Source organism: Dermacentor variabilis, chromosome 10 (genome assembly GCF_050947875.1).
Source record: "Dermacentor variabilis isolate Ectoservices chromosome 10, ASM5094787v1, whole genome shotgun sequence".
Taxonomy (NCBI): domain Eukaryota; kingdom Metazoa; phylum Arthropoda; class Arachnida; order Ixodida; family Ixodidae; genus Dermacentor; species Dermacentor variabilis.
In genome coordinates, this window is record NC_134577.1 from 115,209,971 (window position 1) to 115,234,361 (window position 24,391).

At 48.2% G+C, this 24,391-nt stretch overlaps 1 protein-coding gene across 1 annotated transcript in view; it reads left to right on the plus strand.

Moving 5' to 3' along the window:
* The window catches only part of LOC142560885 (lysosomal proton-coupled steroid conjugate and bile acid symporter SLC46A3-like), a 124,482-nt gene that overhangs the window by 92,361 nt on the left and 7,730 nt on the right, over positions 1 to 24,391 (plus strand). Inside the window, exon 4 of the mRNA XM_075673298.1 lies at positions 23,177 to 23,333. Within this exon, the coding sequence (XP_075529413.1) occupies positions 23,177 to 23,333 (157 nt within the window). The remainder of the gene's footprint in view (positions 1 to 23,176; positions 23,334 to 24,391) is intronic.

The window sequence follows — 24,391 nt, forward strand, 5'->3', positions numbered from 1 at the left end:
TGCACGATCGCGAACATAAGTGCCGCGTTTCAAAGCGCGCACATGCAGTGCTGTGAGGTACAGTCATGGAAGTTGCTTATCATACACATCCAGAGATGACCAGAGGTATTATATGTGCAATATTCATACTATGGTTCGACGACTTTGCGAGTGTGGCTCGATCAAGAATCGGTATGTGGGCTCCATGATAGTGTTCACAAAGATATTAGGCAGTTTTAGCACCGCCGTGTGGTAAACACGATAACTGAACCGTACGTCGAATGTCACTCGGCAAGCCTACACTCCATTTGATACCTCAGGTGCAACGCTGTGGAAGCTACGCTCGAAGTCCGGTTACCAAAATTTATTACTGCGCGCGTTTCCGTCTATGCTTCGCAGCGTGCCAGCGGCGTTTGCTCGCGCGAGCATGCACGGGAAGCTGTCTCGACGGGCTGCAATTAAAAAGTACCGAAAAGAATTTTTTTTTAAAAGAACGTGTTAGCAGCCGCATAAGTATAAATCTACGGAACGAAGTTTTTACACGCCGAGTTCAACTACTCTAACGCGAGCATGAAAATATTACCGTAACGCCTCATGTCGTGCGATTTGAACACGAATGCTGAACAGCTAAATCTGCGGGCACCGCGAGGTAGGACGAATAACAAATATCACTGAATGCGCAAGCATACCCCCAGCCAGTTATTTCACCGTATCAGAACAGCGCCGAAAAAACAGCTGTAGTACAGTGTTCCGTGACAAAGCGGAGAGGCAAAACAGGATGAAAACGGCAAGCACTTCGCACGTAGGTGCATATTCCCGGCTGTGCCTCCCCCTCGCTTTGTCGTAGATCGTTTGTTCGACACTAAGGTGATCATCTGGTAAAAAATTGCCCGTGTGCACATTAAAACCCTTACCTCACGCTTTCTCCTCTTGGCGAAGGCCGCTTTTGGAGGTGGCGAGGTGTTTCTCTTGTAGGAGAATATAGACGGAACAACGCCTGGCTTCAGTCGCGCCGATTTAACTGGAATACCGATTGCCCGCATCGTTGTCCAGCTCCGATGATAGTCACTGTCGCGGAAATGGTCCGAGCACAGCACAGTTGATTTCGTCGGCACGAACTTATCTCTCCTCACCTCACGTACCCACTGCGCTGCAAGCTTCTTTTCCTTCGGGAATTTGTGAAACACCACATCGTCTCGCCCGCCTGTGTTCGCGCAGCCGAATGCTGCAGAGAACGAGGGCATGTTGGGCGCCCTTGGCTGTAGGCACTCACGCAGCACAGAAAGAAAGAACAGTTTACGAAAATCGCAAAACAAACGTGAGCGGCGGCGGCGGCAGATCTCTCGTAGCGTCGTTCAGTAAAGCGCAGGACGGAAACAGGCATGCCAGCACATGTCAGCACGCCGGTCCGCAGCTCGGTTGGCTCGGTCTCCGCCCATGACGTCGCTCTCGCCGGTTCTCTCCTCTGGCAACAACCTCACCCGGCGCTCCCGGAAGCGGTGGGGGCGTGTCCGCGCGGGTGATTTAGAAAGCGATTTCCGCCCCTTATATTAACAAAATGAAAAAAAATTCGGAACCGTAAATTTTTAGGTCTGTTCTTCCCAATCCCAGCAATTCATGGAAATTGAAAACCGTTTCAGCTTCCCTTTAAGGAAGAGGTCAAGAAAGCTGGCATTCAAGTAACACGGAATCGAAAGTGTAAATAGACAACAATGAGTCATAAACAAAAAATTGGGAGAAACAGAGACAGTGAATTGGACGCAGAAAAATGGAAATATAAGAGACCATGTAGAATTACAGGAATGACGAGAAAAAGAAAGACCAATCTGCACAATAACACAAAGGGCAGTGTGTTGCTACTGCAGTGTTGCTGCAGTGTTTTGCTACAGAGAAATTCCAGAGACAACTCAGCGCGTACACTGCGAAGGTGCTCACCCAGCGAGACCCGTAGGAAACGTCCACGTTTCAGAAGCGCAGGAACTTAGAGCGTATGGAAACATTAACCGGTCAGCAGTCGAGGTAAGCGACTTTCGAAATGCATCTTAACTGCAATTCCATGCTTCAAGTGAGGTAAGTGAACTGGCGTGAACTTGCCCATTGCTCGTTTCGTTTCCTTCGGCGCGTTCACGACAGGCGTTCTTTAGATAAAGTCAAGCATGAGCTTCGAAGTTAAGATGCATTTGTGAACACGGAGGTTAGAGCATCGACGGAAAGGAACGGGGGAAGAAATCGATACGGCCGGATCTCTTGCACGGATAGGTAACTGTAAAAGGTAGTTACAGAAGTTTTCGAAAAAGAGAAATATTAAGAAGACGTAGGAAAAATGGAAGTGTGACAAATATCTCTAGATTAGATGATTAGCTCAAGCAGGCTAGCCGGTTACTGCACCGGCCCCAAGGGGATGCCAATAAATCACCATTGGCAACATCCTTAATCGTTCTTCGCGTTTCGGCGCTGCTTGCCATATTATGTCGTTGTTCCAACAAGCGCGGCTGACAAACACTTCGCTAGTGCAGATTAAAGTATTCCCTTGGGACGGTGTCCCTCTTTAAGAATAAATTTTTCGCAATGAGCGGGGCAGCGGTGCACGCGCGGCTGACTCGTACGTCACGCAGTGTGACACTCGTGCACGTGCCGCGGTCGCAGCTGCTGGCCGCTGCGTGCCTCGTGGACGCACGCGCTCATTGTCGGCAGCTGCAGCTGCGAGTGGGTCACGTGGCCCCATGCTTCTCACCCACCACCTGCGCCGCGTTACGTCATCGGCGCACTTCATGCGCGTGGGAATCCTTTGTGTTCTGCAGCTTATCCATTTTTTATCTTTCTTTTTAAATCATTAATTTCCTTTGAGCGTTGTTCATCAGTGAAAATGACTCTATACTAAACAAATAACGTTATACTTTTTTTTTCATACTTCATTCTGGCAACAGATACCTAGTTCTCAAGATGATTGACGGTAAAGGAGTGCCTGACAGAGTGTCAGGAGCACTCCGTCATGATGACACAATGCTCAGTGAGAACATAAAGGAAGAAAAGACACATATCTTGCTATGTGAAACAAGAATGCTGGTAAATATAAATGTTTCACACACATGCGTTGCTTATGAGAACATACATTAAGATAAACCCAAAATAGTAACTTACAAACACTGTACTCGTCATGCGTTGAAATACGAACATTCACAGACATTTAAATTTATTGACATTACTTCACATTAGCAGGAACGGCTCATACATTAGTGCTTAGTTGGAAAGGGACATACAGAAAAACGCACTGTAGATCTGATACATACCATAGGCAAGATATTCTTATTTATTTTTATTTTCAATAATGCTGCTCACCCTCGAGAGCGTGGCAGTTGGGCAATACAGTAATTCAACTGTACAGTGCAAGGAAATCAAAGTATAGGTTATACAGAAAAAAAACTACATAAGCAGTGCACGTTATACATACTATACAAGTAAACCATGTTGAGATGAAACGGAATATTAAATAATGAAAAAAGGGAAAAAAAGGTAGAGGCTTTATAACAATATCGCAGGTATCACTAGGGGCAAGTAATAAAACAGAAGTAACTAAAATAAGACTACATGTGTTTGAGAATCATTATGGCATACGAATAAGCTGTCGTAAATGAGAGGGTTCATTAAAATTTTCTAACGAATAAAGCAATCTGTGCCGGTGTCCCTGCATGCATAGGTACTGTTATTCACGCACAGTTTTTTTATTTATGACATAAATTCGGATAATGATTCAATGTTGGTAATTGTAGCATCAAGTTGGTTCCATTCTGCTATTGCGAGTGGGAAGAACGAGTACTTAAACATGTCATTTTTACATGCGTATTCTGTCAATGTGCGCGCGTGCTTGTTACGTGTAGGTTGAGCCTCGGAGAATGAGATGTATTTGGAGGTATCTATCCTATACCTGGGATCTTCTGATCCGTAGTCAGACGCGTTATCCGTTGCACCACAGGCCCAGGACCTTGTTGTGAAACAAGGTTGTTGTGAAACAGGTTCACAACAAGGTTGTTGTGAAACAGGTCTTGTTGTGAAACTTAGTAAGAGGTACAAATTGAAGGTCGTGCAGGTCTACGCCCCTACATCCAGTCACGATGACCAGGAAGTTGAAAGCTTCTATGAAGACGTGGAATCGGCGATGGGTAAAGTCAAAACAAAATACACTATACTGATGGGCGACTTCAATGCCAAGGTAAGCAAGAAGCAGGCTAGAGACAAGGCAGTGGGGGAATATGGCTTAGGCTCTAGTAATAGCAGGGGAGAGTTATTAGTAGAGTTTGCAGAACAGAATAATATGCGGATAATGAATACCTTCTTCCGCAAGCGGGATAGCCGAAAGTGGACGTGGAGGAGCGCGGATGACGAGACTAGAAATGAAATAGACTTTATACTTTGCGCTAAGCCTGGCATCATACAAGATGTGGACGTGCTCGGAAACGTGCGCTGCAGTGACCATAAGAAGGTAAAAACTCGAATTAGCGTAGTCTTGAGGAGGGAACAGAAGAAACTGGTACATAAGAAGCCAATCAATGAGTTAGCGGTAAGAGGGAAACTAGAGGAATCCCGGGTCAAGCTGCAGAACAGGTATTCGGCCTTAACTCCGGAAGAGGACCTTAGTGTTGAAGATATTATTACGATATCACCGAGCGATGCTCAAGCGACGAGCCGCCGCGAGAACAACGACAAAATGGGTCTGGGCCCTTGGCGCGAGCGAGTGTCGGCCTGGCGGTCTGGTTCCAGTGTAAATAGCCTGTATATAGCCTCTATCATCTGTGTCTTTCCACACGTAACATTCTGGTGGACGTCAGCGATCCCCGTCCTCACCACGGAACTCCGGAGTGGTCGGTACATCGAGCTTGTTACCATGCATCCCGGGGACGAGACCGCCTCTGCAACGGCTTCGGCTTGTCCGACTGCTCCAACCATCAAGGTTGCCGCGACTCTGGTGTGTTCTCTGGCCTGGAGGGAGAGGACGTTGACGAATGGATCAAGCTCTATGAACACGCCAGTGCTAATAACAGGTGGGACCCAACGATCATGCTCACCAATGTCATCTTTTATCTCGGCGGCACCCCAAGCTTGTGGCACCAACGCATGACGACGAGATAAACAGTTGGGACAGTTTCAAAGAAAAGCTCAAGGGACTATTCGGTGACCCCATTGGGCCCAAGGCTGCCGCGAGAAAGGCTCTTGCGCCTCCTGTTCAGACATCTACAGAGCCGTACGTTTCATGCATCCTCGACGTCTTGGCTCTCTGCCGCAAAGCTGACGATACTACGTCTGAAGCAGATAAAGTGTCGCATGTGCTAAAAGGCATCGACGACGATGCTTTCAATTTCCTTGTTTTCGGCCACGTCTCGACTATCGACGCCATCATCAAAGAATGCCGTCGCCTTGAACAAGCTAAGAGCCGCCGTATCACACATCACATCACGCGGCTAGCCAACACTGCTGCTACGTCGACATGTGAGGGTCGACCGCGTCAGACCACCCCCTGTGACGACGTAGCCCGTATTGTTCGCCGCGAGCTCGAGGCCGCCTGTTTGCCAGCTTTCGCCGCGACGCCTCCCGATCCACCAGCAACCACAATTGCGATGATTCAGGCCGTCGTCAGACAGGAATTTGAGAACATGGGTCTGAACTCCGTGTGTACAACGTCTCAACCCAACGTTCCCCAGTTCGCTACCGGCCCTCTTCGTCCCCGTCAGTCCTTTTCTGCCACATCTCGCCGCAACCCGTCCGAATGGCGTACCCCTGATGGCAGGCCGATCTGCTCCCACTGCTGTCGCAGTGGCCACGTCGCTCGTCACTGCCGCAACCGATGGCCACCACCTCCTCGGATATACACCGCCGCTCATTCCCGCCCCTTTGTACCTTTTGTTCCCTATGCCACCCGCCATGAACCCGTTGCCGCTGATGCTCCTGCCCCGAACCTTCGCTACAGCCGCTCGCCCTCACCTCGACGCCATCAGTCTCGTTTCTCCCAACCCCGTCGCTTCTCTCCGTCGCCTGTCGCCTCCCGGATCCAGCAGGAAAACTAGGCACTGCAGCATCTGGAGGTGAAGCTGCGTTGTCCACCCTGCCCTCGAATCCTCTGCTCACGTTAAACACGAACCAAAACCTTCTTGACGTTGACGTTGATGGCTATCCTGTCACGTCTCTCATCGATACAGGTGCACATCTTTCTATTATGAGTGCTGCCTTCCGACGACGACTGAACAAGCTCCTCACCCCAGCGTCTGCACGCGTCGTCGGCGTTGCGGATGGCGGTACAGTGCCTATCATCGGCGTGTGTACGGCACGTGTTAGCATCGCCAGCCGCCACACTCCTGTCCTCTTAACCGTGACTGCTCATTGCCCCCACGACCTCATTGTCGGCCTCGATTTTCTCTCCGCGCATTCGGCTCTTATTGACTGCTCCGCCAGTACCCTTCGCCTTGAGTTGCCGATTCTCGCAGAACCTTCTGACGCACCGCAGTGCCGCCTACACTCCACCGGCTTTATTCGCCTGCCGCAAAAAATCAATAGCCTATATTGAACTCTTGTCTTTCCCACCAGTCCCTGATGGCGAGTACCTCGTCACTCCTCTGCCCGACATTCCACTACAGTATGACGTTACCGTGGCTCACAGTATACTTACTATTACTGCGAACCGCACTTTCAAAGCCTATCTTTAACTTTGGATTGGCAAAGCAAATTCTACCGCAAGGTATTTGCCTTGCCAACGTTGATTGTCTCGGCGACCATCACGTGGCAACTTTATCGACCGATGCTTCAGCGAGCTTAGCAGGCCCATCGTGCCAGCCTCGGCCGCAGATCCCAAGGTACAGAAAATGGTTGCGACGAACCTGTTTTCTGCGCAGGCTGAAGAGCTTTACCAAGTATTATTGTCCTACAGAGATATTTTTTACTTCTACGATCGCCCTTTAGGCCAGACGCTCGCGGTGAAGCATCGGATTCTTACGGGCGATGCTACTCCTATTTACCGAGGACCGTAACGAGTTTCTGCGTCGGAACGCCAAGTAATTCATACTGAAGTGAACAAAATGCTAGACAAAAACATCATTGAGCCTTCTTCGAGTTTCTGGGCGTCACCTGTAGTGTTGGTTAAGAAGAAGGACGGCACATGGCGCTTCTGTGTAACTACCGTCATCCGAACAACATTACTAAGAAGGACGTCTACCCTCTACCACGTATAGATGACGCCCTTGACTGCCTCCACGGTTCCAGCTATTTCTCGTCTATCGATCTTCGTTCCGGATACTGGCAGATTGCTGTTGACGATATGGACAGAGAAAAAAACGCGTTCATTAGACCTGATGGCCTATACCAATTTAAAGTAACGCCGTTTGGATTAAGCAATGGCCCTGCCACGTTGGAGCGTATGATGTACTACTTGCTCCGAGGTTTCAAATGGTCAACATGTCTCTGCTACCTCGACGACGTCATCGTCTTCTCGCCCACGTTCGACACTCACCTTGGGCGTCTAACAGCTATACTTGATGTATTTCGACGGTTCCTTGATGTAGCTCCACGGTTCCAGCTATTTCTCGTCTATTGATCTTCGTTCCGGATGCTGGCAGATTGCTGTTGACGATATGGACAGAGAAAAAAACGCGTTCATTACACCTGATGGCCCATACCAATTTAAAGTAACGCCGTTTGGATTAAGCAACGCCCCTGCCACGTTGGAGCGTATGATGTACTACTTGCTCCGAGGTTTCAAATGGTCAACATGTCTCTGCTACCTCGACGACGTCATCGTCTTCTCGCCCACGTTCGACACTCACCTTGGGCGTCTAACAGCTATACTTGATGTATTTCGAAAGGCGAAGCTGCAACTTAACTCGTCCAAATGTCGTTTCGGTCGGCGCCAAATTGCTGTTCTGGGCCTCCTCGTTGACGCTTCCGGAGTACAGCCTGATCCCGACAAAACTCGCGCTGTCCGAGACTTTCCGGTTCCGAAGACAGCCGGAGACGTTCGAAGTTTCGTAGGGCCATGGTCGTACCTTCGTCGTTTTGTTCAAGATCTTGCGACCCCTCACTAATCTTTTGAAGAAAGGCGTACCATTCTCGTGGGGTACTGCAGAAGCCGCCGCCTTCTCTCGTCTCGTCACTCTTCTCTCCTGACCACCCATTCTCGCCCACTTCGACCCTGATGCCCCTACAGAATTGCGTACAAATGCCAGCGGTCATGGCGTAGGTGCCGTCTTAGCCCAGTGTCCGCATGGCCAGAGAGAGAGATAATATTTAATGGCAGAAAGGTGGAGAGGTCGGCCTGAGTTAAATGCCTCTAGCCTGCTACTCCACGTTGGGAAGGGGTTTGGGGAATAACAGAGATAGGATGTGAATAGGAAGGATGGTGGTGGTATGGTGAATATGATGAGGGCTGCACAGCACAATGTTTCTGTGTAATGCGTACGTGTACACTTCACAGCACAGCACAGTCATCTTCGCGGGCAGAGGTATAAGTTACTGCAGCGTAGCGAAGAGACTGTCTTTAGCGTTCATAATTTTTGCCGCTGTTAGCGCCACTGGCGTATTTAAACCGGACGGTAGCAGCTGCAGGGCGGCGATTATTTGTCGCAGCATGGCTTTGATGACAGAGACCGATGGGGATATCTGAGTGCACTGTCCTTGCTCGCGCTGACAGTCTGAGGCCCGTGAGCGCGGCGGTAATCGTGGCCATACATTCGGTTCCGGGCTCGCGCGGCTCACTTGAAGCAATGGTATATCTATCGATGCCGATTCAATTACCTTCTGCTAGACCTGCGGAATTGGAGCCTGGAAGCTCTCGTCTGGACCTACAGCTTGTCCACGCCGACGAAGCGTTCGTCTCCTTCGGTGTTGCACTGACGCTACCGCCTCCTTGTGGGACATACGTGTCTTGCTCATTTGGTTCTGTATTTTTTCTCCTTTTTCTGTTTAGGACAATCCTTGGAATTTGCCTCGTGGGGTCCGTCGCAATTCGAGCACTTCGTTTGTCTTACTGTGCATGAAGATACGTCATGGCTGCCGGCACAGCGGAGGCATGCTGTCTGGCCTGTGCAGACAGCGCTGACATGGCCTAGCTTTAGGCACTTGTGATATTACAATGGTCGGGGCACATAAGGACGCACTGGGTGTCTCACGTAGCCTACCTTGACATGATCAAGTAGCGTGTCTCCCTCGAAAAGAAGCTTGACGCTCGTCAAGCGACCGAAGCGGTGAAAATTGATGACCTTCACTGTTGAAGACAGAAGCCTTTGTAGCTCTTCGTCGCTGATGTCAATCACGACATCGGAGATAACACCTGCCCTGACCACTGTGCACGACGAACGACCAGACTTCTATGTGTCCTAGTATGCGCACGGTTTTCAATTTTTCTAGGGCGGCCTGCGTCGCTACTTGCACTGTGACTACATTTTTCTTGGTGTTGAAACGCACTTCCTTAATTCTTTTCGGAGCCACATTACCAAGGTAGGTGTTAAAAATCTGTCTGTGTACAGAATTTAAATTTTTAGAGACGTCGAGCGGCACAAAAGCAATCCTGTAAGTCGGAGTAGGCGGTCCGTTGGTGCCCTGCTCACTCACGTCTTTGGTTGTCTTGCGGTATTTTCTCTTCAGTCGCTTGCCCTCCACGGCGGTGTAGTCGCTGTCGGAGTCCATTGTCTCGCTGTTGGAGAAACAGGAACCGGATGTCTCCGTGGCTACGTTGCAAGCGTTACAATATGTCCCTGAGAGACGCAGTGCGAAGAGGCATGCTCGACGCAAGTGGTGGCGTGTCGTCTGTCACCGCTTCGGCCGACGTCTCGTCCAAGAAGCACAATTAAGCCTCCGCTATGACAAAACTAGTGCAGCAACGGAGGAAGCGATGCTTGCTCATTTCACTTCGTCTTCGTCTCTGTCTTGGCCAGGATCGCGTTATTGCTTATGCGAGCCGCCTCCTCACACCATCGGAACGCAACTATTCCATTACGGAACGAGAATGCCTTGCTGTAGTCTGGGCGGTTGCGAAGTTCCGTCCCTACCTTTACGGTCGCCCTTTTTCCGTAGTCACTGACCATCATGCTCTCTGCTCACTCTCATCGCTAAAAGATCCTACAGGCCGGCTTGGTCGATGGGCTTTGAGGCTACAAGAATTTTCATATTCCGTGGTGTACAAGTCTGGCCGCCTGCACCAAGACGCTGACAGATTGTCGCGTTACCCTGTTGACGACTCTGACTCCTCCAATATTACCAGTGCTGCTTGCGTATTCCCTGTGTCGCAGCTGCTTCATTTCGCTGACGAGCAACGTCGTGACGCCTACATCAGAGCACTCATCGACCGTTTTGAACACTCTCCGGCCGACGCCACTCTACGCCTCTTCATCCTCCGCGACGGTACTCTGTACCGTCGTAACCTTCATCCGGACGGCTCTGAGTTCCTACTTGTCATACCTAAACACCTCCGCTCAACCGTTCTAGAAGAGCTTCGCGACGCACCAATGGCCGGACACCTCGGCGTATCTCGAACCTATGACCGTGTACGTCGCCGTTTTTTCTGGCCGGGCCTTGCCCGTTCCGTACGACGTTACGTCGCCGCTTGTGAATTTTGCCAAGGACGCAAGAAGCCTTCCCAGCTCCCCGCTGGTCACCTGCAGCCGCTCAACATCCCTGCCGAGCCCTTCCATCGTGTCGGCTTAGACCTTCTCGGCCCATTTCCGCAATCTAGATCAGGAAACAAGTGGGTTGCAGTCGCGGCGGACTACGCGACCCGCTACGCCGTAACCCGCGCTCTTCCGACCAGTTGCGCAACTGATGTTGCGGCCCTCCTCCTGCATGATATCATTATGAACAACAATCTGTGGGCATCATTAAGGAATGTGCAATAGAAGTCGGTAGTAACTCCGTTAGACAGGATGCCAGTAAGCTATCGCAGGAGACGAAAGGTCTGATGAAGAAACGCCAATGTATGAAAGCCTCTAACTCTACAGCTAGAATAGAACTGGCAGAACTTTCCAACTTAATCAACAAGCGTAACACAGCGGACATAAGGAAGTATAACATGGATAGAATTGAACATGCTCTCACGAACGGAGGAAGCTTAAAAGCAGTGAAGAAGCTAGGAATAGGCAAGAATCAGATGTATGCATTAAGAGACAAAGCCGGCAATTTCATTACTATTATGGATGAGATTGTTTAAGTGGCTGAGGAGTTCTATAGAGATTTATACAGTACCAGTGGCACCCACGACGATAATGGAAGAGAAAATAGTCTAGAGGAATTTGAAATCCCACAAGTAACGTCAGAACAAGTAAAAAAAAGCCTTGGGGGCTATGCAAAGGGGGAAGGCAGCTGGGGAGGATCAGGCAACAGCAGATTTGTTGAAAGATGGTGGGCACATTGTTTTAGAAAAACTGGCGACCCTGTATACACAATGCCTCATGACCTCGAGCGTACCGGAATCTTGGAAGAACGCTAACATAACCCTAATCCATAAGAAAGGGTACGCCAAGGACTTGAAAAATTATAGACCGATCAGCTTACTGTCCGTTGCCTACAAAGTATTTACTAAGGTAATCGCAAATAGAATCAGGAACACCTTAGACTTCTGTCTACCAAAGGTCCAAGCAGGATTCCGTAAAAGCTACTCAACAATAGACCATATTCAGACTATCAATCAGGGGATAGAGAAATGTGCAGAATATAACCAACCCTTATATATAGCTTTCATTGATTACGAAAAAGCGTTTGATTCAGTCGAAACCTCAGCAGTCATGGAGGCATTACGGAATCAGAGTGTAGACGAGCCGTATGTAAAAATACTGGAAGATATGTATAGCGGCTGCACAGCCACCGTAGTCCTCCATTAAGAAAGCAACAAAATACCAATAAAGAAAGACGTCAGGCAGGGAGATACGATCTCTCAAATGCTATTCACAGCATGTGTACAGGAGGTATTCAGAGACCTGGAGTGCGAAGAATTGGGGATAAGAGTTAATGGAGAATACCTTTGTAACTTGCTTTTCGCTGATGATATTGCCTTGCTTAGTAACTCAGGGGACCAATTGCAATGCATGCTCACTGACCTGAAGAGGCAAAGCAGAAGGGTTGGTCTAAAATTAATCTGCAGAAAACTAAAGTAATGTTTAACATTCTCGGAAGAGAACAGCAGTTTACGATAGGTAGCGAGGCACTGAAAGTGGTAAGGGAATACATCTACTTAGGGCAGGTAGTGACCCCCAGGATCATGAGACTGAAATAATCAGAAGGATAAGAATGGGCTGGGGTGCGTTCGGCAGACATTCTCAGATCATGAACAGCAGGTTGCCATTATCCCTCAAGAGAAAAGTGTATAACAGCTGTGTCTTACCAGTACTCACGTACGGGGCGGAAACCTGGAGGCTTACGAAAAGGGCTCTACTTAAATGGAGGACGACGCAACGGGCTATGGAAAGAATAATGATGGGTGTAACGTTAAGGGATAAGAAAAGAGCAGATAGGTTGAGGGAACAAACGCGAGTTAATGACATCATAGTTGAAATCAAGAAAAAGAAATGGGGCATCGGCAGGACATGTAATGAGGGAAGATAACCGATGGTCATTAAGGATTACGAACTGGATTTCAAGGAAAGGGAAGCGTAGGGGGGGGGGGTGGCAGAAGGTTAGGTGGGCGGATGAGATTAAGAAGTTTGCAGGGACAACATGGCCACAATTAGTACATGACCGGGGTAGTTGGAGAAGTATGGGAGAGGCCTTTGCCCTGCAGTGGGCGTAACCACTCTGATGATGATGATGATCCTATAGTTATTTAGTAGTAGTTGAAACAAGAATTTTAATCGAGAGTGTTTCGCTCTTGTGGATAGCGTTCGCAAACCGGACTGGGTTAAAAGATTTGTTGCCGAGTCTGTACGTGTTAGTCAGTCTGTATGTTAGTCAGTGTATGCGGAAACCAGGCTGTGTTAGGGTATTCAAGAACAGGCGTTACAAATGATGTGTAGGCTAGCAGCTTCGTTGTCTTGATTGCGAGCGCCAGGCTTCTTTTTTAAGAAAAATAGTTCGCGCAGCGCCTTTGAGATTATATTACTTATATGTTTGACCCATTTGAGCTTCGATATTAATGTAACGCCTATATATTTGTGTTCAACTTTGTTAAGTGGAGTGCCGTTAATATATGAACATCCGTACACAAGCAAAAAAACAGTGCGACATAAGCAAAGGAAGATAAGCGCAATAATAGCGCGCAAGAAATTGCATAAACAGACTATGGACACTGTTAACGTTCTCGGCACGGCCTCGTCCTGCCCCGCAGTCGACGCGTGAGCCCGCTTCTCGAATCGCAGAGTTTCCTGCGTGCTGATAAGCCCGAGCAACGAGATGTAGTTCTGTCACGAGCAGGAATGCGGTCGGCACGTCTGCTCAGCACGGTGTGTGTGCACACACCCGCGCCGGTGGAACTGCACAGCCAATTGGGCACAGTGTGACGTTACTTGGCTTCGTCACTTTTGCAGCCAAATACGCTACGCGCCTCGGGGAGGCCTTTCAGCTACCCACGCGCGCGCTGCGATGGAAGGACAGCATGACTGCGCCTCGACGTTCCATATATTTACCGTCTCGGTGATCAAGTGGGAGAAAGCGTTAAGTCACGCAGTTGTAGCCTTCGCAAGCGAACTTTCCCGTGAAGTCATCCCATTCACATTTTCTGTCTCTAAAATTCAGCCCAGCCCTGCATTCGTCGGACCCGCGGCCCAGTCGGCTGGGTTCGCGGTAGGTTTTAATCGACGCGCAGTCGTTTGTGTTAGAGTGTATTAGAGAGTGTTCGAGGGGAAGAAATGGCCTTTTCTCGCTGAGTCGCCGCATGTCGAAAGATTATGCGAGAGCGCTGCGAGCGAACTGTATTAAAGCGGAGATGCGCTTCGCGGCATATTCAACGTAATTTCGCCGCGGGCTCTGAGACCGATTGCACGCGAAAGCTCTTACAATGGTGCTTTATTTCAAATGCAAGTTTATATTGACGCCTTTTTATATCGCATCGATTATACAGTATGACGTCTTCGATTTTGCTGTCGTTGTCAAGTGCGTCGTCTGCCAGTGAGCGCGCGTTCGCTGCGCCGACGCCCGGTTTTTTTCGCAGAAAGTCTGGGCGGTAAAGTTTTTTTAATGGTTTTACTTGCTTTGGTACGCCCGCGACTCTTCTCTGCAAGTACCACTTGTAAATTTAGCCAGGTGAACTGCTATTTTTAACACTCTTTCCTAAAACTAATTTTTGCCACAGAAGCCGCCTATCTGCAACATGAAACTACGAAAGAAAATTTTATTGATATCGTGTCACTTTACGCGCTATTTTTGTTGGTGGAATATCGACCACGGACAATGATCAAAGAAAACAAACTATACTGAACTAAACCAGGTTAGTTGACTGCATGGCGCGAAGAGATGCAGATGACCAATGCACTTCTAGGTGAATCTCAGCTTATATAGACATCTGTATCAAAGACATACATATAAAATAAAAATTATATTATAAATGCACTGATTGAAAAAGTGTCAACTACCGAGCGTCAGAAGCGCGTTTGTTTTAAAAGCTGCACCAGTACTAGGTGAACCAATAAACTTTCCCAGAAAATAATCAAGGCAATTATTGGACGTTAGTATGAAGAACAGTGTTAGGGAAAGTATGTTGCATATGGTACTCAGACTGTATCGGGGAGACCGGGCAGTCTTTACCAATGTAATCTCCGTGGCCTGTCTGGCGATCTCCTTCGACGTGCCAGCAGGCGAAATGAAGTAAAAACATGTATAGTCTAATCGAAAAATGTTTGATATTCAGATCGTGTTAAACTTCAGAATGAACTATTAAAAATTATCGAAAAGCTGTTCCCGTCCAAATGTAAGCATAACAGCGCTTTTGAAGTATAGAATGAATGAATGAATGAATGAATGATGTTTAATGGTTGTTGCGTACTCCAGGCTAGCGTATCGTACTGCTGCCAAGTTGTAGCGACGCCTGTTTATCGAAGCTCGACCGACGTTATTATTGGGTAGCGTGGCGTGTCGGCGGGTTGCAGGCATCCGGTAGACTATGGCGACCAAGCAAGGGCGAGACGATTTCTAGTGCGAAACTTGCACGCTTTATTCAAAGGTTGGCGACAGAAAATGAGAAGGGCATGAAGTGATAAAAAGTACATTTCGGAGCCCCTTAAATAAGCTCTCTACAATTGTTGGCGGGATCTTGCTTCCGTCGACGTCACTTGACCGGCACAGAGTCGGATTGGTGGAATGAGGGCCCCGCCTCCGGTTATACCACGCCTCGCGTTATACCGAGCCTCCTGGAATTGTAGACGCTTGTCCGTCTCTTTTGCGCGTTGCTGGTTCGTGAAAGATCTCGTGTAGAGTTCGACCGTTCCAGGAAAGGGTCCCTATAAAGTCACACACACACGAACACGCCCGCACACGCAGACACACACACACAAGAGGCCTGTAAACACTGCGGGGCTTCCGCCAGACCGACAGACACTCTAAATGATCATGGCGAATTAGGAAGTCACGCTTCATTTCGATGAGGCAAAGTGTGTAAAGGTCGGTTGAGACAAAGTCCTTTCTGCACGAGGTGCTGATGCCAACCGTAGCAGGAGAAGTGGCGCCTCATTTTGACGAGGCATTGTGAGAGAAGGTCGGGTGAAATTCCTTTCTGCCCGTGGTGCGAGACGCCAACCATAACAGCATCTCCGGCTGGGGGGAAGATTCCGACGCGTAGGGGCCAGCACCCGCTGTGCGAGGGATTGGGGTTTCTGTAGAAGAATTTCGCTTAGAGGTGACGAACCCTTAGTTCGTAGCTGGTAGATTCCTGGGAGTTGTCATCAGTCCTCGTGGCGCTCTTGTGACTTGTCTCCCTGGTCAGGTCTGGTGAAATTGGTCTTGCCAGCAGGTCTCGCAACTTTTCGTCTCCTGCGTGGGCAAGCAATCACCCCAGAACAGTGCCGGACCCACAACCACAAAGCAGTGAGCACAAAGCCACCCTCCTCCAAGACACACCCGGCTTAAAAAAAAAAAAAGAAAACCCGCTACACCTTTCCCATTCCTTACGCCCGTCCTCTCCCCGCCCCCTCCCCTGAACACTAAAAACAGCCATTTCTTGAAAGCGTTAAGACGTGGTTGTTAAAATCAGCTAGCAATCGACTACACTACGAAAAAAAACGGATGAACGAACGTAAAAATGCCACGGAAACCGTGTGAGCATGAGGCTTTCGTTACTCTAGGGTCAACGACTCAAACCGTCGGCATTGCCGTTAATCTTACCCTTCTTGTAGCGAATATCGAAGGTGTACTGTTGAAGAACCAAGCTCCAGCGCAAAAGACGACCGTTTTTCGTAGACATGGACTGCAGCCATGTGAGGGGACAGTGGTTAGTCTCTTGGTGAACTTTCAACCAGCGATATAGCAAGCTAGCTTCTGCACTGCCCATACTACGCATGTGCATTCCTTTTCTGATGCACTGTATGCTTCCTCACGAACTGAAAGCTTTCTACTGGCGTACAGTACAGGGTGTTCGTTCTCGTCATCTCTCTTTTAACAGAGCACCACCCCCATACCCCTGTCGCTGGCATCACACTGAAGAATGAATGGCTTGGAGTAGTCGGGCGCGTTCAACACTGGCTGACTCGTTAGTGTGTTCTTCAGCATACTAAAAGCCTTTTCTTTTGCGTCATCCTACTGTAGCGTTTGTGGTTCTGTTTTTCTGAGAGCATCCGTTAAAGAACTCGCAATCTCGGAATACCGCGGGATATATGTTTGGTAATAACCCGCCAACCAATGAATTATCTGATGTCCCGCTTGGTGCGTGGTTGCTGGAATTTGTCTATTGCGGTCAGTTTAACCTCGGAAGGCCGACGATGGCCTTGCCCTATTACATGACTTAGATAAGCTACCGCCGCGCGCCCTAATTGGCATTTGGGAGCCTTAACAGTTAAGTTGGCCTCTCGTAGACGACACAGCACGGTTCGCAGGTGTTGCATATGGTCCGCCCATGATGCAGAAAAGATAGCTATGTCATCGAGATAGGGAAGTGCAAAGTCCTCCATTCCTCGTAGCACCTGGTCCATAAGGCTAGAGAAGCAATATGGCGCATTCTTTAATCCAAAGCTAAGGACTTTCGGACGAAAGGTTCCCATCGGGGAAATAAACGCTGCAAGCCTGCTTGCCCTCTCGGTCAACGGAACCTGCCAATAGCCTCTGACTAAATCGAGCGTAGAGATGAAATTAGCACTGCTCACCTTTTCAAGCCTTTCCTCGATATGCGGTATTGGATAAGTCTGGTCCTTTGTGTTTAAATTGAGCCTGCGGTAGTCGATACATGGCCGCGGCTCTTTTCCTGGGACCTCAACCAAGATAAGAGGCGAGGTATAATCACTCTCTCCTGGCTCGATTACACCTAGCTCTAACATCTTGTTTATTTCAGCGGTCATGTCTTCACGTTGACGAGGCGAAACGCGATAAGCTTTCGAACGAACTGGGTCCGACGAGGTTAACTCGATATCGTGAATGATCGCAGTGGTCCTGCCTGGTGTGTCGGAAAATACGTCTTTAAATTCAAACACCAGTTCCCTCAGTTTGGCCCTCTGATTGGGATTCAATTCCGCCTGTTCTGCTAGCTTGTCAATGGTCTCGTGAATGCCTTTTGCCTCCGTCACTGCTGTTAACTCCGGAAAGTCGACAGGCATCTCCTCAGGTTGGTTAAGGGACATGTTCGCAATAGCTTCCCTCTGCCAGTAGGGTTTAAGTAGATTGCTATGGTAAACTTGTAGTGTCCTTCGTTTTCCCGGTACTGTGATTACGTAGTTTGTTTCAGATAATTTCTGAATTATGTCAACCGGTCCTTCCAATTGAAACTCTAGTTTGTTTTTCAACGAGGGTTTTAGGATCATTGCCTTTTCTCCAACTTCTAATCATCGCGTCCGACCCGTCCTGTCATAGTAATGCTTAGCATTGCTTTGGGCTTTGCGCATTTCTTGCTCTGCAATCATTGTGGCAGGGCTCATATTCAATAACTTTCTTCTGTCTTCTGCAATTTACCTCGCGAGATATTTCAGGCTCCGGCGTTTGCCTGAACTCTTCATTAGCTGGTGCACTTTCCGCTTTATCCTCTATAGGGCTGTCCTGTTTGATTCTGGTTGACGAATCTTCCGTCAAACCTGTTTTCTTCACCACTGGACATTCGTACACTGCCTTGGAACTAGTTAGGGCTTGCACTGTTCCCTCACTAAACCCAATTCCCGTGCGTCGTAGCAAATCTTCTGATTTGTTAGAAAACAAATACGGATACTGCGGCAGGAGATGTACCGAGACGGCGACTTCAGTGTCCAGTACTCCAAAAGGTTCTTCGATGCGAATCTTGGCCACAGGGAGACAAACACTGGAGGCATCTACGGCTTGCCTTATCGAAGCACATTCTCCTGTGAATTGGCCTTCCTCCACGTACGACGGATGCACTACGTCCATTGTGGCTGCCGAGTCGCGAAGCAGTCTACACGGCTTGCCGTTTACCACGAGGCCCCGAATGTAAGGTTCCAGCAAGTTCAGATTTTCGACGTTACTACTTAGTGACATCAATACTAGTTTGGGATTTCTGCACCCCACGGACATATGCCCCGTTTGCTGGCAGTTGTAGCAAACTACTGGTTTCTTGGCCTCGAAAGCTTTTTTTTCTTTTGCCTTTTTGCCCTCTGTTCGGGTGACTTCTGCTTTCCCTTGCTGTTCTCGTCACTACTTTCCGCTGAATCTGACCTTTCCTTTGATGTATACTGATTCGACTTTGACCATCGCTCTGACTTGTCGGGTCTGTATTTAGTCACCTCCTTCTTAGGAACTTCGTTGCCTTCGAACGCACGGGCGGGTTACGTACTCCTCACCGAGATTAGCAGCTCTCGTGACAGTGCCTACGCCTGGCCTATCCTGAACCCAATGCTTGATGTTTACTGGCAGCCGGCGGTAGAACTGTTCTAAAGCAACGCACTGCATTGTCTTTTCGGCGTCGCCGAGTGCACCCTCTTCTCTGAGCCATTCCTTCAGGTTTACCTCCAAGGTGTATGCAAAATCTGAGTATGACTCGCTTTTGGTCTTCTCGATTTCCCTGAACTTTTGCCTGAACGCTTCCGCTGATAATCTATACTTTTTAAGCAGATTTGCTTTAACTTCATCGAAGTCCTCTGCTTCTTCTTTCCCCATGCGGGCAATGATATCAGCTACTTCACGTGGCAGTAACGTAAGCAAGCGTTGCGGCCACGTGTTTCATGCGAATTTTGCCTTCTCACACATGCGCTCAAACTGTACCAGCAAAAGACCTATGTCCCCTCCTACTGCGTAGGGTGCCATAAAGTCTGTCATTCTGAGCTCGCTGTCACGTGCCTCTGTGCTAGGTCTTTCGCTATTTTGTGCTTTCAGAAGCTCAACCTCTAGGCGCTTCACTTCGAGGTCGCGCTCTTCCTTGGCCTCACGTACTGCAAGCTCGCGCTCCTGTTTTGCCTCACGTGCAGCCCGCTCGCGCTCCTCTTTTTCCTCTAGGCGCTTACGCTCTTCTTTGGCCTCACGTGCAGCCCGTTCGCGCTCCTCTTTTTTCTCTAGGCGCTTACGCTCTTTTTCCTCTCTTTCTTTAATGCCCTCTAGGCATTCTTTCAGTTCACCGTCGTCTGCCCCGATCGCTTCGATCGCCTCAATGAACTCAAGCTTTCTCTTTGATTTGGCAATTTGGAGGCCCAACTCTTTGGCCAAGCTCAACAATTCCAGCTGCTTTAGTGCCTTAACATTCATGGCTGCCCTTAGTGCTGCTAACTCTTCACTGTATAACAACATTGACGTACTCAAAACTTCCGTAAACGGTTAAAGAAAAATCACTGCACTGTACTTTCCAAAAAAATACGTAAAGCCAAGTGGTATCTTAGTGAAGAAAAGCCATGCATTCACCATATGCAGTCATGAATCCGGACACCTTCCTTTCGAACGTTGTCACCAGGACGAAGAGGCTACGATCTCGTAGTTGTCGTCCAAGTTGGGGTCTCCAGGGTTCCGTATCCCAATCGCTGCCAGTCAGTTTGTTGGGTACTCCAGGGTAGCGTATCGTACTGCTGCCGAGTTGTAGCAACGCCTATTTATCGAAGCTCGACCGACGTTACTGCTGGGTAGCGTGGCGTTGTTGGCGGGCTGCAGGCATCCTGTAGACCATGGCGACCAAGCAAGGGTGAGACAATTTCTAGTGCGAAACTTTCACGGTTTATTGAAAGGTTGGTGAAAGAAGATGAGAAGAGCATGAAGTGATCAAAAGTACATTTCGGAGCCCCTTAAACAGGCTCTCTACAACTGTGGGAGGGATCTTGCTTCCGTCGACGTCACGTGACCGGCCCAGAGTCAGATTGGCGGAAAGAGAGCCCCGCCTCGGGTTATACCGAGCCTCCTGGAATTGTAGACGCTTGTCCGTCTCTTTTGTGCGCTGCTGGTTCGTGGAAGATCTTCTGTAGAATAACTGCGAGTAGGCCTAGTTGGAACAGATTCATCTTAAAATGTAAACTTAAACTCTTAAACTCCTGTAGAGTTTGACCGTTCCAGGAAAGGGTCCCTCTAAAGTCGCGCACACACACACAAATGAGGCCTGTAAACACTGCGGGGCTTCCGCCAGACCGGCAGACACTCGAAATGGTCATGGCGAATTAAGAAGTCACGCTTCATTTCGACGAGGCGAGGTGGAAGGTCGGGTGAGAGAAAGTCCTTTCTGCATGAGGTGCTGGATGCCAACCGTAGCAGGAGAAGTCACGCCTCATTTCGACGACGAGTAGTGACAGAAGGTCGGGTGAAATTCCTTTCTGCACGTTGTACTGGATGCCAATCGTAGCAGGAGAAGTCACGCCTCATTTCGACGAGGCATGGTGAGAGAAGGTCGGGTGAAATTCCTTTCTTCACGTGGTGCCAGACGCCAACCGTAACATGGCGCAAGGGCCAGGTAAGGCCAAAGAGCGCCAAACTAATTTGTCGAATTAAAGTGCTAAACTAAAGTGTCAAATGTGAGGGGCCGATGCAAGCGAGCACTCTTATTCTGAATAATTGTGCTGCTGGAGAGTCGTGGCTGTTGCCCAGAGGCGCACCACTTCCTGAGAGAACTAACGCGCTTGAGATAATGGGTTCTGCTAAACAAGTTCCTATGCTTTATTCAATATTAAATATTTTGGTGCAGCATGTAAATCTGCTAACCTGATTCAGATAAGGAAAACATTTTCTGACGGTATCGCCATGTCTGCAGCCCATTAAAACTGGGTGCCCCATGTGGTACCACACTTACCTTCTTAACGAACACAGCAGATCTACCAATATTGATCTCTACGTGTATGTGAGGCATGCCGTTCGTTTAATTGCTTCATCGTTGTTCTTATGATAGGGCACCGGATAACTGAAAGCAGCCGTTTATAATACAGAAGCAGCTTAGTTACACGAACGTCCAGTTGGGAACGGCAATAAATTAGGTATGAAATATAAAATAAGCGCAACATTTTTTTCTCGGAAATCAGACTCGAGGATAATTCTTTCGTTTGCACCCCTGAGAAAAGCCGAAGGACGCAGCTCCCTCCTTTTTTTGTATTTTTAATTGAGCAATTCTGACGTTTGCTTATGATTGACTGATATTACGCGATATGATTATGAAGCATCCTGTTCAGTTCTCATCACCCTGGTTTTTTTTTTTAACGTGCAGCTAAACAGAAGTACGCGAGTGCTTTTCCATTTTGTTTCCATCGCATTCCGCGACCTGGTTTGAACCCGTACGTGAGCTCGAATTTAGCAACGAAACGCCATATACATTATGTAGTCACTAATTAGGCTAGCTAGCCGCCTTTTTTTCCTTGTTAAGCACGGACTAGACAAAAAATTTCACACGGCTTACGGGCAGAAGATTCGCATACATGTGATGGCTACCTACAACTGTCCTTGGCGCCCCAGGTCCTACCGCAATAAAATAACTCAGCATTCTATTGCGCGAGGAAGACGGAGACATAAATGGAATGTTGCACTGCAGCTTTTTCCTTTTCTTTTTCTATAAGAATGCCTCCCGTAAATCTGAGTGCAGGGCGCCGGATGTGGCAGATATGTTTTACCAGTTTGAAGCGGCAAGCAGCCTGTTTACATCTGTTTTTGCGTCTGTGTTACGCAAGACCTACTGATGGAAAACTATATGTGCTAAAATACACACGAGAGATACATGCTGCTTGAAGAACAAGATAAGTATTTGTTCTCCAAAAGGAAGCGTCTAATAATGCAGTATCTAGAATGAAAGCCGACACTGCGATGGCAATGCACGCGCAATCACGGAGCGGCATTAAAAAAAAGTAAAATGAAATAAAAAAAGCGAAAGAAAGGCATCGATTCCCAAGCCATTATTACATTTCATATCCAATAACAAACACCCCTTGAGCGGTGTGAACGCGTATACCAGCGCGCGAAGTAGTACGAACGGACGGAAGGACAAATGGATGAGCGTCGCCTTTGGAACGTGGTGTCTGGGTGGGTCGCGCCACCTAAAGCCCCTCAATCCACCTTTCCACCGGCCAGGTTTCTTGGTCCGACCAGGACCAAGGAAGCGGCGGTGGCGCGTGGATAGACGGGCTTTAGCGCCACCAAGCTCTTGCTATTATACTGCCTAATGCCCTGTCTAGATTCAAAAATAAAAGAAATATATCCAATCCACTTCGATCGCAGTGCCACCAAAGTATTTTTCGTCGTCGCGCGCCAGCCGCTCGTCCCACTCAACCATATTCTAGGGCACTCTAGTTCGAGTGCTTAGCCAGCAGCTCTCTGCACATTTCCTTCCAATAAGCTTGCGCATCTTCGGTCGACGATTGGGAGATATTCGTTTATCGTGCAACTGGTACACTGGGCGAGTTGGTGAGCCTTCGTTGTTGCGAAAAGCGCAAACGGACGGGGACGAATGAAGAACACAGGACGCCCACGTTTGTCGAGTGCTCAGTTGCAACGCGCCCATTGTGGTTTTGGAACACCCGTGCGCTTAGCGCCTCTAAACACTTTCAGGTGCTCGCCTTGCGCGGCGCTGGAGGACGGCAAAGCTATCGCCCGACGTGATCACGTCTTGGGCCGAGTTTACCCGGCCACTGTTTTGCCGCGTTGCTCTTTCTCCTCTCTCCGTGATCGCGCGTGATGTAGTTTGTTTCGTGTGGTCGCGCAGGCAAGGTGTTCTCCTTCTGGAGTTCATGCGAGTCCCTGGTGCCGATCGCGGGCAACCTCTTCTCCAGCCTCGTGTTCAACGCCGTGCTCGAGATCGACGCCGGGCTGCCCTTCTTCATCTCCGCCGGACTGATGGTCTTCCCGCTCTGCGCGGTCACGTGAGTCTTCTTCACGTTCGCACGACCACATCCACTACATTCAACAGCAAGTCATAGTAAAGGTGTATTGCTCTAAAACTGGCGTAGATGTAGAGCAGAATTTTTTGCCACCCACTTCTGCCTCGCAAAGGCAGAAATGTTATGCCTCGCAATGGCAGAAATCGAGAAACTGTTTTAAGTTGGTATAATGCCAACCTATTATGTATTAATGCCACCAATACTAAATTTGTTGTATTTTCCTCACATCAATAACATTCAGCATCCTCCCCTTTAACTTTCGGCTCACACTCTATCTTCCCCAGTTCATGCTCATCTTGGAATTTTTCTTGACTGCAGCTTGAAATATAAAGATCACATTTCTCACATCAAAAAGAAAATAGCATACGGTATTCGCGTTCTAATTAAAACTCGTCCCTACTTTACACATAATACATTAATCTCGCTATACCACTCATTCATTCACTCTCATACTAACTACGGCATATTATGCTGGGGTAACACTTATAATACTCACTTGGCAACCCTCCAGGTAATCCAGAACCAGTCCATAAGAATTATTACAAGCAGTTCACGCTTTGCAAATGGAAAATCCCTACTACATGAAAACAACATCCTAACCATTTCAGAACTCACCAAATATAATCTCAGAATTTTCTTCTACAAATATGTTACTAACTACCATCAATCTGCTTCTCACCTTGTGACCTGATAGCTCATAGTCACACTAGATTTTCACTCAATAATAATTTTCCTCTACCTAAAGTGCGAACTAACTATGGTAAACAGACTGCGGAATTTTCCTCGATATCGCTTTGGAATACTCTACCACCTATAATCAAAAATTCAAAACATTTATACCAATATAAAAGAGAACTGAAATCATTCATAATAAATACTTACTGAAATTGTCCCTGTTTTTAAAATTTTATTCAGTTTTATTTATATTGTCATGCTGTTAACAAGTGTTCTTATTACTCATATGCTATAAACATGTTCTGATATTACTCTTAGCTCTCATCTGTACTACTGTTGCTTTAAACATTGTATAACATCATAAG